Source organism: Centroberyx gerrardi, chromosome 4 (genome assembly GCF_048128805.1).
Source record: "Centroberyx gerrardi isolate f3 chromosome 4, fCenGer3.hap1.cur.20231027, whole genome shotgun sequence".
NCBI lineage: Eukaryota > Metazoa > Chordata > Actinopteri > Beryciformes > Berycidae > Centroberyx > Centroberyx gerrardi.
In genome coordinates, this window is record NC_136000.1 from 23,722,041 (window position 1) to 23,736,104 (window position 14,064).

Consider the following 14,064-nt stretch of genomic DNA (forward strand, 5'->3'; position numbering starts at 1 on the left):
ATGAACTCTTATTGTAAAAAAGTATGTCATCTGTGCCTCTGATTTCTTTAAGCAATAGCCAAGTTTCATAAGCACAAATAACATAATCCACTACTACTGCAGTCCATACTACACATCGTCATTTTGTCGTCAACAAAATGTGAGATCATGTAAAATAACATTAGACTTGACTGACAACAACTGACATTAACTGATAACATAATATTTTACTGCTGTGGTTCAATTTATTTTGTTTTTCCCATGTAACAAAATGATCCATACTTATCCATGGTAATGATCCAGTATTCAGTGCACAGTGTGTCACCCATCATCGGCTGCTGGTATTGAATTTGGTGAAGAAGCCGTCGTCGGGGCTGCAGCTCTTTTCAAGGGCCTGTTCCCTTGAATGACAAAATGACACCCGTTCAGAAAGAGTGTGTGAGACAATACTTTGAGTGAGGTAGTATGTATATGATTGCATGTGTGCATAAGTGAGTGAGACAGTGTGCGTTTTATATCAAGTACACCGAGTTACTGACTGTTGTTTCTGTGCTTCGGCCAGTTTGGCGTTGGTGCTGTCCAGGTCTCGTCTCAGCTGCTTGTTGAGTCTCGCCTGCTGCCTCTCTAGTAGCAGAGCGGTCCGGGCCGAGTCCACGCGGAAACGGTCCTGTCTCTCCTCTTCCTGCCTCTTCTCCGACTCTATCCTCTACAGATAACACAGACACACACGCTAACAGCTGATGCCTTGACACACACTCCCTTTTTAGTGAGGCAGAAGAGTGTATGTGTATGGTTGAGCGTGATATATTCCTGCTCTACCTTCTTCTCCTCCGTTTGATACTTCTGGAACTGGATGACCTGCTCCAGGCTCTGAGGGGGGGCCCTCTTGTCAACGCTGGGCCGAAGACAAGGCACTCCCAGCACGCCCAGGACGGGTGCTGCGTCTTCACCGATCAGCTCTCCCTGCAGGTGGTTCAGGATGTCCGCTTGGTTGTCCTCGTCATCACGTTCCCGCTCCCGACGCCGCCGCTCCTCAGTCTTTCCCCACTGGGACCGCACCCCATCCAGACCCAATAAAAAGGGGATGCTCATAAAAGGTGTTGTTAGGCAAGAATATGTCACTTTCCATGGTGATGTGTATAATTTTGCAATGGACGAGTGTAGGTAGAAACATTTCATTTTAGACAGTATGTTTAAGACAACCAAGCGGTTGATCTTAAAACAATATTCCACTTAGTTGGGAGTTATGGGGGTTATTTGGCACTTGACTGCCATGAAAACCAGAATATAAACTAATCGGCACATCAGATGCAGCTGGGACGAGTTTGTAGTGTTTGGATTTTTACTTACTTATTTTTACTTTACTGTGGGTCCAACGTTTTAGAACATAATTTAGCCAAATAGCATTTTTATTGATAGAAGAGAACATAGCGGAGGGATACCATTTAGGAGATATAGTTCCTGTTTGGGAGACCGGATCTACTTTTATTTTTAAATACTAATTTTAGTATAAAGCAATAATAGAAATACAAAATGACGGAGGACCCAAGATTGCTTTATTGTCTTAAAAGTGGGATCTGTTGTTGAATCTGTTCACAAACATGTTAAATGTCAGTTTTGAGTCTATTTTCGTGGCCTCATTCAAATGAATGGGAAGTAGAAATCAGAACGCTACAAAGTCTTCCCAGCTTAGTTTATATTCTGGTTTTCATGGTGATTAAGTGGCAAATAACCTCTATGTTAAAACTAAGTGCTTTAACCTCAGACAAAACACTTATACCTTAATTGTGGCTTTGGGTACAACTTGTAGGCTACTTTGTTCCTTTAAATTCCTTTGAAGTTATTATTCCATTATTTAAATTCCTTTGAAGTTATTATTCCATTATTTCAAAGTAGGTTTAACCACTCTCTACTGACAGAGACTATAAACATGTCAATATGAAAATTAAAGATTGCCAGGCAGTAGAGTGACTCACCTTGGCCAGATTGTAGTCTTTAGTAGCGAGAGCTGCGGCTTTCCTCCTCTGCTGTTCAATTTTCTCAAGCTGGAGAGCTTTGTTGTCCAAGTTGACTCTGCTTTGGTCATACTGCTGCTCTGAAGAGTATGAGAGAGAGAATATGAAGTGAGTTTGGGGGGGGCGGGGGGGGGGGGGGTTGCAGGTGTGCGTATGTGGACCAACCCTAAACTCCAGCAGCCAATGTCTTATCCGCTGCCTGTTGAGGCTAACCTACCTTCCAGCCTCTGCTGGTGCCTGGCCGCTGCTCGCTCATACTGCTGTTGGACCAGCCAGTCTCTGAGCTGCTCCTTCTGTCTCTTCAGCCTGTCCTTGCTGCCCGGGTCCTCGCCCACCAGGCCCGGGGGCATCATCTGTGCACCGTCTCTGTCTGTGTTTCTACAGCGCTCGGGGTCGTTCAGGTCATGCTCCCGCTGGGACCAGGGCTGCTGGAAGTGCTGTCGGTACTGGGCAACGGCCTTCTCCATCACACGCTCCTCCTTCACCTGCCGGCTGTTGAGGAGGCAAGCTGCTTTGCTATCATGCAGCATATCTGCAGCTGTACGGAGAACATATCACACACACACAGACGTCAACATGCAATTCATTACAGATTACGAATGCCCTGTCAATAAAAGGCATCAGAATACACAAAATACTGGCATTAATGGGTGTGTTTAATTAAACAGCCAACTGGTCCAAGTAGAGGCCACATGATTAATCCTGGTGTTAGCAGCCTGTTTTTAATTTGAGAATAGTCTCATCAGGAAACTATCACAGCATCATGCTGTTTAAGTAGCTTTAAAAAGGCTTTTTTTGTTTTACATGCTAATTTTTTTTGTCTTATCTTTGTCAAGTATTTGGGTATTAAAATACAAAATGTCCTCAGAAGTAGGCTACCTTGTGATAATTTGCAAGCCACCTGAAACCCTTTCCTCACTAGCTATCGTTACAAGTAGTGAGTGTAGCCTATTCATGATGCATGTTCATTACATAACATCACCTAAGGTTTTCTGCGGTCAGGTAAGAAAACACCTCGACTATTCACACTTACCACACGCGTTGAGTGACTCTTCCTCCGCCTCGGCTCGTTTCTCCTTTTCTTTCACTTGACAGTCAAGGGCTTCCTTGTCAATCTACAGAACAGACCACGGTCACGGCAACACAACGCAGGTGCAGGTCCTGCCTTATACACGTTTAAGCGGCTACAGACAGTCTGTAGCAGAAACACTTACCCCAGTTGTTCTAACTTTGGCGTTAAAAATCCTCTCCTGCCGTTGCATCTCTCTGTTGCGACGCTTCTCCAGACTTGCCGCAGCAACGCGGTCTGAGAGCAATTCAACGTTAAACATTTTGACGAATTGTAGCTACTTATTTAACGTTAATTTGTTAAAAAAAAGTCCCCACTCCTTCAGTGAGACAAAAGGACACACTCAAATCCCAAACACATTGGTTGCTAAGAAACCAGAGTTTCGTCAACGTCCGCCTGTCCTCGGCGCTGATTGGCTGAGTCACGTTGGAGGCCACTGAAAACGGTTAAAGGTGCTACTTGCAGCATTTTACCAATATAATATAATGATAGTGTAATTTCTGTAAACAAATGGCACAATGGTCGAGACAATTGGTAGCCTCTATCTCAAGCCAGTTTTATTAGTGCTGGTGTTTCTCAAAATGAAGACCACTTTTCCCAGAAAACCTGCTGCTTCCTGTGTTAAACAGGATCTTTGCTTCTTCAGAGAGGATAAACATGTTGGAAGTGATTTTTCTTGTTGCAACATCTGCCACTGAGTAACTGTGAAAGCTCTGTTCGCGCTGCCCTCCTCCTGTTTAATGCCATAAACCAATATCACTTTGTGCCATAAAGCCGTCCAGCAGATTTCCCTGCAAAATCTATGGTGGCACACAATGTAAAATGCAGTGTAGGTCTCGTTTGTTTATGGTAATTATACTAGTGGCTCACAATTTATGTGGTAATGATGTATTGATGATAAAATGGTAGCACCTTCAATTCTTATTGCACCAACCGAAAGTCACCACTTACCAGTCATTATATGTTGCTTAGCAACCACGTTCTCTGGCTACTGTTCAAGAACTTTATTTCTTGGTAGAAGAAAAACATTAAATTATTTAATTATTGATTAAAATAAATGTATTGGACATTTCGTTCTTTCATTCTGTGGTATTTTAGATGTTTCGTAAAAGCTTCATTGTGCCCAACAATGCTCCTTATCCGTTCTAAAATCACTAAAGAATGGCTTTTTGTGGCGTATAGCTTAAATCTACACTACCAGTCAAAAGTTTGATCTGATTGAATGTACTCTGTTTTCATTAAAAATTTGATCTAAAGGCTTATGCTTTAATGCTTGAAATGTGTTTCTTAGACAAATATAAATAGTGAAGTTGATGCCCATGTATGAATTTCTTTCCAAAGCCTTTGCCTTTCCATCAAGGCAAAGGGCGGCTACTTTAAAGAATCTAAAATATAAGATAGTTTTGATTTGTTTAACACTTTTTTGGTCACTGCATAATTCCATTTGCGCTACCAAGTCCTAGGGTATGCAGGTTTATGACAACGTAGAACACAAATGCACAAGTTAGGCCTATTTCACTTTCACAATCAGTCTCCCTCACTGTAGTGAAACCATGGCAAAATGTACATCAGGGATAGGCAACTATGTGCCACAACAACTAGAGGGAGGGAGTGTTGCCAACTATGTGTCCAACTAAAGAGAACACCAGGGGCCTCATGTATAAAAGACTGCGTAGATTTCATACTGAAAGATGGCGTACTCACAAAAATTTTCAGATGTATAAAACCGTGCGCACGCCAGGTCCTGCGGGACGGCCCGCACATTCTCACGTCAGGTTCATTTATGAGGCCCCAAGAGATTTCACAGATTAGTCATCTCTGGTTGAAACTCCCTGGGTGCAGAACTGTACACACTCTTGGCCCTTCATGGAACATGGTTACTCATCCTTGCTTTACAACTTGCCACACAACTTGCCACACAGGTTTGATCCTTTGTTCTCTGGTTTCTGGGGAAGTTCATGGTGAAATAGACAGATTAGACTGTCCGACTACATGGGAATAACAAATACGAGCACATTGAGTGGTATTCCCTTTTACATTTCTATTCAAATCAACTCATGGAGAGAAAGATAAAAATACTACCAAAACAATATAGGATTTATTGTACAATGAAGCCCACACATGAGAGGCAGTGCAAATTTCTGCTTGTTTGATTCAAGATTTACAAACTCACTTTGCTTTTCCATCCCATTAAAATTAATTACATTTTAGGCATTTAGGATGCTATTGTTCACAGTGATTTATGAGCATAACAGTACACCAGTAACCCTCCCCCAACACACACACACACACACACACACACACCCCTTAGAAGGCTTTGATTATGTTTTGGGTTTCCCATCTTTGGCCAGTGCATTCTTGCACTACAAGTTTGCTCTGTATAATTTCCAAACATCTTTGTGTCAGTCTGTTCTTCATTTCTTTGCCCTAGAAAAAGAGAATAAGAGCAGAACACAGGTGTATCTCATCACATCATCAGATTCAGACAACCATGGGAAATATTTCCAGTCATACTAGTCAATGTAAACTCATACAACATGCATTTCCAAAGGGGAAATACAACAGCTTCTTTAAAAAGGTGCATTTACTGACCATTTTATTGAAAAGGTGAATATTCCCCATGCCCCATCTCTGTCATGACTATAAAAAATTTTATGTTTTTATGTCTGTCAAAACAAGTGGGAGTAGTTTATCCGGATGTACCTGAGTGAAGTCCCAGTAAATCCCCATCCCTTTCTGCATAGCCTCTTTGCAGTTGTGAAGGCCAGGCTCACTGGCTTTGTTGCCGTCATCAGTCAAACACCGGTTGTCATTGTACTTGTGGGACTTGATGCCACCGATGTAAAGCTCACCACTTTTACGGTAATATGTGTGCTGAAGAAACAAAAGAGTAGCAGATTGGGCAATGAAAAAATAGGTCAACTGCAACAGGCACAAGGTTTCTTCTTAGTACTCGTACATTTCCAGGAAGCCACATTTCTTTTGATAAGCAGAACTGTTCGCTGCTTGACTTACTTGAGGTCCATAGTAGAAGCACTGGTAGGCAATGGGTGTGTTACCTGGCACAGGACCTTGGTCTATGCACATGTCAGCATTAATGTTCTTCATCTATAAGTTGGAGAGTCAATTGTTTTAATAAATCAAGCGAAACTTTATCACCAAGCACTATTAAGACAGGTAGTGGTGACTCATGAAAAGTACATGCGTATACTGTATGTGGGCATGTGCACCCATACCATCTCCACCACACAACCTCTACAGTAGATAAACTCCAAACTTACTCCTCCATAGGCCACTATATTTTCCCAGGAATCCAACATGGGATAGACATTTTCCAGGTACCACTTGAAAGGTTTACATTTCAACTTCTCTCTCAGTTTTTTCCTCTCGGTCACATCCCCTATATCAATCCCATGATCCTGCAGAGGCGGAGAATTGGGCATGATTAGTTTGTGTTTGTGATACTGTGATTGCAGAACTTCAAAATCACTTCACATTCAAGTGCCAAGAGATGTATTCATAAGATACTCCTGTTGTCAGAATCTTGCAAGCTGATGAATGAGAAAGTGTTTTGCCCTTCTGAATGTTTGTCTTGTCACCAGTGTGTGGGAAAAACGCACAGTAGTTGAGAAGTAGAACCCGCACCCTGAAGTAATCTTTAACTCACAAAACGCACAGTAGGCCATAATGAGGAAATAAAGACCGTTTCTCTGCAGTGTGTTTCTTGGCAATATGTCAGAGTACCTTAAAGGGCACGTTCCAGGCCAAATTAACGTTGTGTTTGTATTCATCCATCCAGATCTCGGCTACTCTCAGAGCGTTCCTCTTCATGGCCTGGCTCAGGTCCGGCATGTAAGGCTTGTGGTTCCTCTCGATGTGGGCAATCTTGGAGCACGGAACTACTTCAACAGTCCCTCCACATGTCCACACCTATAGCAGTGGTAAGAGACACCATTAACTTCATACAATTCAATAAAACGTAATCATCACTAATGGGATAGGGGTGTGTTCAACTCACACGAATTCCTAGCTCAACATTTTCCCCGCCGTATACTTTCATTCCTTCATCAAGCACTCCGATTTCTCCGAGAAACTTCCTGTCTGCGACTAGGATCCCCATGACAGATGGACTCCTTAAGTAAAAGATGAAAATGGTTACTATGCCGTTCATAACATCTTGTACAGAGTAGATTGTAACTGCCACACAACCAAGACCACTGGACCACAAGGAATCCCTCGCCGTCCAAGGCCTTTTTACACGATAGAGGTTCACTAATTGGACTCTTTCAGTATGTAAATCAAAACAATATGGATCGATCTCACTTTAACTTACTTCCCGGGCATGGAGCTGTCTTCGAGCTTGTACCACTCGGGCATAAAGCTCTCGTACATGCACCACAAGGCCCAGTCGAAGGCATGCGCTGCTGCCATGTACTGCACCACCTTGAGGTCGAAGAAGTTCACTTTGTCAAACACGGGCGACACCACCGTCGTTCGGTTGGCTTTGATCTGGGTCAGCAGGGGCTCGGCCCTGGAGGGGGAGAGGGGCGGGACACTGAGTATTACATATATGCAAGAGCTTCCATTTTCCTTCATTACAGTGTAGACAGTAGCAAAATGTAACAACACTTCACACAGTGGGGTTTTGGCTTCCAAGGGGTCTATAATTCGCTTGCCCTTTACTGAATATTTACCTGCAAGATTGCTGGATTTGCTCACACCTAGACAAAGAATCTATTGCCAACAGAGGGAAAAAAACAAAAAAAGGAGGGGGGGGGGGGGGGGGGGGGATAACTGGCCTAGTGTTTGGACCCTGTGTCTTTCTGATAACATTCATTACCATTACAGATTCCGTTTCTTCCTCCAATTTTTTGCCTCCCAACTTTTCAATCTGCATCTACAGAAGTCAATGACACGTAGTAGATGATCAACAAGAATACAAAAAGCACTGATTTTTTTGCCACACTCTCACCACATCTCATGGACTTCGATGTGCGCGTCCAGGATGGCCACCACGTCGGCGGTAGCGGCCCTCCATCCAGACACCCTGGCATGGGCGAGCCCTCGCTGCTCACTGTGCCTCACTCTAGTAATGCGAAGACCCGGGTTCTGCTTCTCAATCGACTTGACATACGAGTCAAGATCCCCCTTCAGGTTTTCTGGTATGACAGGAAAACATTTTTTTGTTGGCAGGAGGGGGACAATATGCATGACTCAAAATAGTGTATACATTAATTGTAGTAGGTCTATGTACACTTTTTTTTCTGATCTTTTTGATCTACAGTGGCATCTCAATTTGGGAATCATTTGATTTTTCATCAGCAAGTCGTGCCTCTCAAACATCTAGTAGCAGAATATTTACCCGTTTTAAATACACTACAAAACAGCTTTAAAAGGCCACAAGTTTGTGTGCACAGTCCTCGTGATAAAGAGACAAACCAACCATTAGAGCTATTGTCATCCACCATAATGATCTCCCTCAACAGGTGTTTGGGGGTGCGGTCGATGATGCTGCGGAGCGCTCTTTTGATGACAGACAGGGCCTCGTTCAGGTAGATCAACACCACTCCGATGCTCGGCAGGTCCTTTGGGTAAGTCTTTTTCAAGCACCTATTCAGAAAAGTCACAGAGCATTTGCATTGTTTGTCATAGCCTCTACGTTCCGGTGAAACTTAAAAATAGAGGATATGTGAACCCCTTGCAAACAAAAACGCTCGTCTCTTGCATCAGTGCTTTCCAAATTCCTATCCGTCTAAAGGTGTTAGAATAGGTTAGGCAGCAGTGCAGAAATATAAAGGACGTCATATCAGCGAACAGTGGAAAGGGTGGGGAAAAAATGTTCCCTTACAACACTCCCTCCCTTCCTCTAGCTTGTTTATCATCATTTCTGATGATATCTGTCAAACCCACAGAACATTCAAGTTAGGCATGCTGTACCTTGGATCCCGGGTATCTGGAAGAACTCGATCTAGAGGAAGGCGATCGCTGAGAAAAACATTGTAGCCGTACTGCTGAAACAAAGCCTGGGCCTCTTTCTGATCCTCCTCAGACAGATTCTCCCCCCATTCCTTGAACAGGGCCGAGTTGGGGAACAGTATCTGGGGCTTTTTCTCCTTCGGGGCCTCCTTTTGGCTCTGGTTCTTCTGCTCTCCCTGCTCTGGCTGCTTTTTGACCGCTGATGCTTCCATCTCTACCGCTTGCCTACGTCTGCCTCTGTCCTCTTCAAGCATTTTATGCATGGCTTCCTGCTTTTGTTCGAAAGCTTTGAACAAATTGTCTTGACAAATGAGAAATGAGAGATTAACAAAGGATGAGAGAGAGAGAGAGAGAGCAAAATGAGCCAGGAGAATAATCACTTTTTATGGAAAATAAAGATAGAACAGACAATAAAAATTATATATAAAATACTTATCCTCTAAAGCAGCCATTCCCAAATTTAAGAATGCCGCGGCCCAATCTGAAATCTGAAAATCTTCCGCGGCGCACCCAACCCTTTAATCACACCTCTGATCAACACACGAGACTAAGATGAAGCATTTCCCTATATATATTTTATTTCATAAACAGAACATGTGAACGTGGGCATACGGCAAAGCAGTGCAAATTAATAATCCATCCACATAACGTTACACGTAACAATTTGTAAAGCAACAAATGTAAGAAATTAAGTGCAAATAGTGAATTGTTAAGCCCGTATCCTGGCTGTTTGACACTGGATAATAAAACACTTATACATAAAATTTCACAATGCCAACCCAATATCAACATGAAGAAAAAACAGACAGAAAATATAATTTCTGATGCAGTTATTACAATCCATCACAGCTGGGCTCATTGCCGTGTAATATTTTGAGGCGTTTGGCGCACTCACTTGAGTACTTTCTACGAGTCCTTTTCGTTTTCACGGATTCATTTTGATCTTCTGATGAATCGCTTGTGGAGGTTGATTCTCCATTAACAGCTTTCCTTTTGCAACCTGATAGCCACCGTTCCATTTTTACTCTTCCCCCGCCAATGATAAAGTATTCCCTCAATTACAATTCCCCGCCAATGACGAGATATGACACATTCCGGCCGGATCAAAAACAGGTCAGATAAATGAAGAATAACACGTAATTTAAATCCCATGGCTTTGTTTTATTAGTTCTGATTACTTTTTTTAATGCAAATATTTAATCATAAATATTTTATGGTAATTTCAAACTTAATTACAAAATTGAAAATTAAAAACTTTTTATTTATTTATTGTAAATGACCTCTCGCGGCCCACCTGCAGTACCTTCACGGCCCACACTTTGGGAATCACTGCTCTAAAGCATTTCCTTCACTGTAGAAACATGTAGGTCTAGTTGGGCAATTTGACAGTTTTTACAAATTACAAAAGTTCCTTTCTTCATATGATATACACACACATATATATATATTTATATATATATATATATATATTTTTTTTTTTATTATTATTATTATTATTATTATTATTATTATTTTTAACATTCCAATTTCAATAATAAAACAGACTTAAAAGAATTTAAACCTCAGTCTTTCCTCATACATTTTTGGAAGCAAAATGCCCGCCCACCTAGGCTACGTTTCTAATACTTTTGCCAATGTGAAATTTCATACAGAATTATTAGTATTATTTATTTAATTTTCCACACGTTTGTTAGTGATGCGTGGATTTATAAACAAACATAAATGAAACAAATAAATAAATAAATTACCCTAACTTGTGCATGTGAGTATTCTTTCTTCTAAGAGAAGGATCAATTATTGCCCCAACTCACAGAGATTGCCGACGCTCGACTCCAAATCAGAAAAACTCCTAATCATCCGAGGTGAGTCCAGTCTTTCAGTCGCCACTGCATGCTCATATCCACTCTTTAAAAACATAGCCATGTAGATGAGGAGTCCAATCCCCCCCAGCATCAGGGCTGGCCGCTTCACCCACACTGCTCTCATATTGAGGAAATAACTGGAAATGACAAGGCAGAAAAAAACAAACCGTTGTTGTCCCCATGCAGACGCCAAGATGGGATAACTAGACTGACCGGTTGTACCGCTGCGGAGGATGATTCTTTACTGTCTGTCTGATTACAGATTACAGATGATTTTTAATCCCTAACACACACACACACACACACACACACACACAGGTGTCCCTAATTAACCTAGTTGGCTGATAGCTGGTTACCAACACTGCAAAAGAGTCACTTCTAATTTAACTCGGAGTATGAAAAATTGTCGCTATGCCAGTTTTTACCATAGGTCCACACCCAGTTAATGTAAACCCACCCGCCCACAGCCATCAGTGAACAAACAGCACTCCGACGAACACCTGTCAACTGCAAACAATTGCCACAGAAGAAACAACTCCGGGAAATTTGCTGCGTTTCCTGCACCTGTGGCAGGGCCCTTTTAAAAGGACACCCCCCCCCCCCCCGCACATTTTCTGTGCCACAATCCAACTATAACATCACATCTAATGATAAAAACTACAATCTGCAAATAAATAATGAATGCTCATATCAACAAGTAGGCTAATGGTTATTCACGTCACAAGCCAACCATCAAATAACTAATACATACAATAACAAGTCTATGGTGGCGGGAGACATGAAAACAGACATGCTGTGCGACTAGCAGCCTGCTCCCACAGCCTGCAGTGAAATCAGTGTGAGTGAATGATAATTTCCCGTTTCAGCCTGCACTCCTAATAAATTGATTTTCATTCTATTCATTCTTCTATTCATTTCGAATTCTCATATCTTGCAGATTACCGAAACCTGTCCAGTGTTGGAACTTAAGCTCCCCATCTCTCTCATCATATCAGCATATGCCTCAATTAACCTGAATACATGTTTAGTCCCGACTGAAATGCCACTATTGCCTAAAACATGTCTAAATCAGTATAACTTTTTATACCGGACCAATACACCTCTGGACGCTCTTTCACTTCCCATGCTACTGTACATATTGGTAAACAATGTAAATAATGTACACAGTGTTTAATGTTATATGTCGGCTGCCATGCATGTTAGTTTGCGTGTGTGCATGTGACAGCTGGTTTTGAACTCACCGCGTGTCCAAATGTGCGTTCTTTCTCTCCAGCAATACACTTGGTTGGATATTGATTATTGGCCTAGGCCTATATATTGATATTTGATTTCATGTTGCCGCAAAAACAGGTTCAACTTCGGGCATTGTCTGCCATTGTTGCTACAACTGAGTGTAGGCTACTGGTAACCTGGAAACAGTCAGCAACAGTGGCACAGAAGGCATAGGCTATCTAACACAGCAGACAATTGCAATATAATGTTACAGCCGAGCCACTGCGCTGCCCCTCACATCGCACACAGTCACCGCCGCTCAGCACCATGGACAGCAGCCTGACCTCTAGCCCTCCTGTTGTGTTCCGGTCGAATTTGACCGATTTACAAGTTTTCTCTCTGAAAAATGTAGTTGAGAGTAGTTGAGTTGTAGAATCTTTCCCCCACGGGAACCACACCTGTTGGCATTCTGACAAACAATCGCAACATTGTTTCAATAATATATAGAACTTTTCTCGCAGCTCTGGTATATAAAGCTTTTTTGAGGCCTTGCTCACAATTCATTCTGTGGCAGCACAATGACCAAACAATATACTGTATGTGAGGCTCTTGATCTTATCTTTGATCATGACACTGGTGAGGAGGAGAGAGGCCAGGAAACTGACAGTGAAGATGCAGTAAAGTTTTCATGTGTAGTTTTGGGCCTATGTCCTTTCTTTACTAATAAAATCATACTGGTCAGTTTTGACCGGGAACACAACAGATGTTATTTTGTGCCACTATTTAAAAAATTTAAATGGTTTCAAAACAAATGTCCTTGTTAAACTTTGACACAAAGTAGTCTGTGATAAATAGCACAATGTTTCATCTAAGTATTTGTTATAGTCAAAATAATCCATACATTATGCTTTTTTTTACTCAAAAACGAGTTGTATGATCTCAGGTCAATGAGGCCTACAGGCCATAAATAGCAAATAGAAATTCAAAACTTGTAATGTTCACAAGAACATAAGTTGATAAAAAGATCTAACACAACATTAGGTGATAATATATGTATTATTATGGATTTATAATCAGCTATAATGGGCCGGTCATTTTGGACCGGGAACACAGAATGAATTAACATGAAACGAACACAACAGGAGGGCTAGTCAAACAAACTTCCTGCATATAGCCTGCTCCTACAGCTTTAATACTGAAGTAAGTTAACTTTATTTGTATAGCACCTTTCAAAACAAGCAGTTACAATGCTTCACAGAGAAAAGAATAATACAAAAAAAAAACCCTGACCTTTACTGTTGATGATTTAGATTCATTTTTCTCCTATGTCCGCTCAAGCGTGACATCATTTTTTGGCCCCAAATAAGGGATTCCGATCCTGTCCCCTTTCAGTCTAATATGAAAATGATGTCTGAACTCCAGCACCAGCCATTTATTGTAGTGAACTCTTGATTTCCCCTATTGCAAGTTCCCAGCATAGCAAGTTAGCTGGTTTTGCTCTATGCGTCCGTGCAGCAGCTAATTCCAACCGGCATATTTCTAAAAAGGCAGAAAGCCATTCTCTCACTGCCAACGAATGCGGTGGCTTCCAACGGCATGCAATCATTCTTGAAGGTGATTAAAAGGTTCCTATAAGATAAAGAGATGTTGTTCCAAATTGTTTGCTGATTTAAATTAGTGTGTGGACTTCAGTGTACAGAGCTGAAGCAATGCCTTTAGCAGCAGATTTGGGATCTAAAATAAAATGAAAAGTATGAGTGTCTAGTTTTACTCTCCCATGGCACAGCAGAAGCGCGCAAAGCTGAGCACAGCTGGAGAAAGAAGACAAAGGACGAGGCAGGGAGATCATACTTGCTCTGAATATCCTGAAAAGCATCCTAAAAGGCCTCTATAACATTCAAATTGCATTTTAAATCCCAGTATAAACCACATTTATTACTGGGAGCCACTG

At 41.8% G+C, this 14,064-nt stretch overlaps 2 protein-coding genes across 2 annotated transcripts; both read right to left on the bottom strand.

Moving 5' to 3' along the window:
• Positions 1-299: 299 nt before the first annotated feature.
• ribc2 (RIB43A domain with coiled-coils 2) lies at positions 300-3,337 on the bottom strand. Its single transcript, XM_071896880.2, has 7 exons — positions 3,209-3,337; positions 3,028-3,109; positions 2,212-2,532; positions 1,956-2,074; positions 799-1,026; positions 519-685; positions 300-380 (listed from the first exon to the last, which is right to left on the bottom strand). Exons 1-7 carry the CDS (start codon positions 3,323-3,325, stop codon positions 308-310), a joined length of 1,107 nt encoding a protein of 368 aa, XP_071752981.1. The 5' UTR covers positions 3,326-3,337; the 3' UTR covers positions 300-307.
• Positions 3,338-5,142: 1,805 nt separating this feature from the next.
• LOC139909644 (putative polypeptide N-acetylgalactosaminyltransferase 8) lies at positions 5,143-11,045 on the bottom strand. The gene is made up of 11 exons (XM_071896828.2): positions 10,851-11,045; positions 9,001-9,340; positions 8,507-8,673; positions 8,036-8,222; positions 7,397-7,594; positions 7,082-7,196; positions 6,808-6,993; positions 6,345-6,482; positions 6,079-6,171; positions 5,767-5,937; positions 5,143-5,490 (listed from the first exon to the last, which is right to left on the bottom strand). Exons 1-11 carry the CDS (start codon positions 11,023-11,025, stop codon positions 5,371-5,373), a joined length of 1,890 nt encoding a protein of 629 aa, XP_071752929.1. The 5' UTR covers positions 11,026-11,045; the 3' UTR covers positions 5,143-5,370.
• Between the last annotated feature and the right edge of the window lie 3,019 nt (positions 11,046-14,064).

Excerpts from the sequence above, each read along its gene's own strand:
- ribc2 (XM_071896880.2), bottom strand. The coding sequence starts at position 3,325 with ATGTTTAACGTTGAATTGCTCTCAGACCGCGTTGCTGCGGCAAGTCTG. Across the intron at positions 2,075-2,211 it reads GCACCAGCAGAGGCTGGAAG|AGCAGCAGTATGACCAAAGC; the intron begins GTAGGTTAGCCT and ends CATACTCTTCAG. Across the intron at positions 686-798 it reads ATCAAACGGAGGAGAAGAAG|AGGATAGAGTCGGAGAAGAG; the intron begins GTAGAGCAGGAA and ends TGTTATCTGTAG.
- LOC139909644 (XM_071896828.2), bottom strand. The coding sequence starts at position 11,025 with ATGAGAGCAGTGTGGGTGAAGCGGCCAGCCCTGATGCTGGGGGGGATT. Across the intron at positions 9,341-10,850 it reads GTCGAGCGTCGGCAATCTCT|ACAATTTGTTCAAAGCTTTC; the intron begins GTGAGTTGGGGC and ends TCATTTGTCAAG. Across the intron at positions 5,491-5,766 it reads TTTACTGGGACTTCACTCAG|GGCAAAGAAATGAAGAACAG; the intron begins GTACATCCGGAT and ends CTCTTTTTCTAG.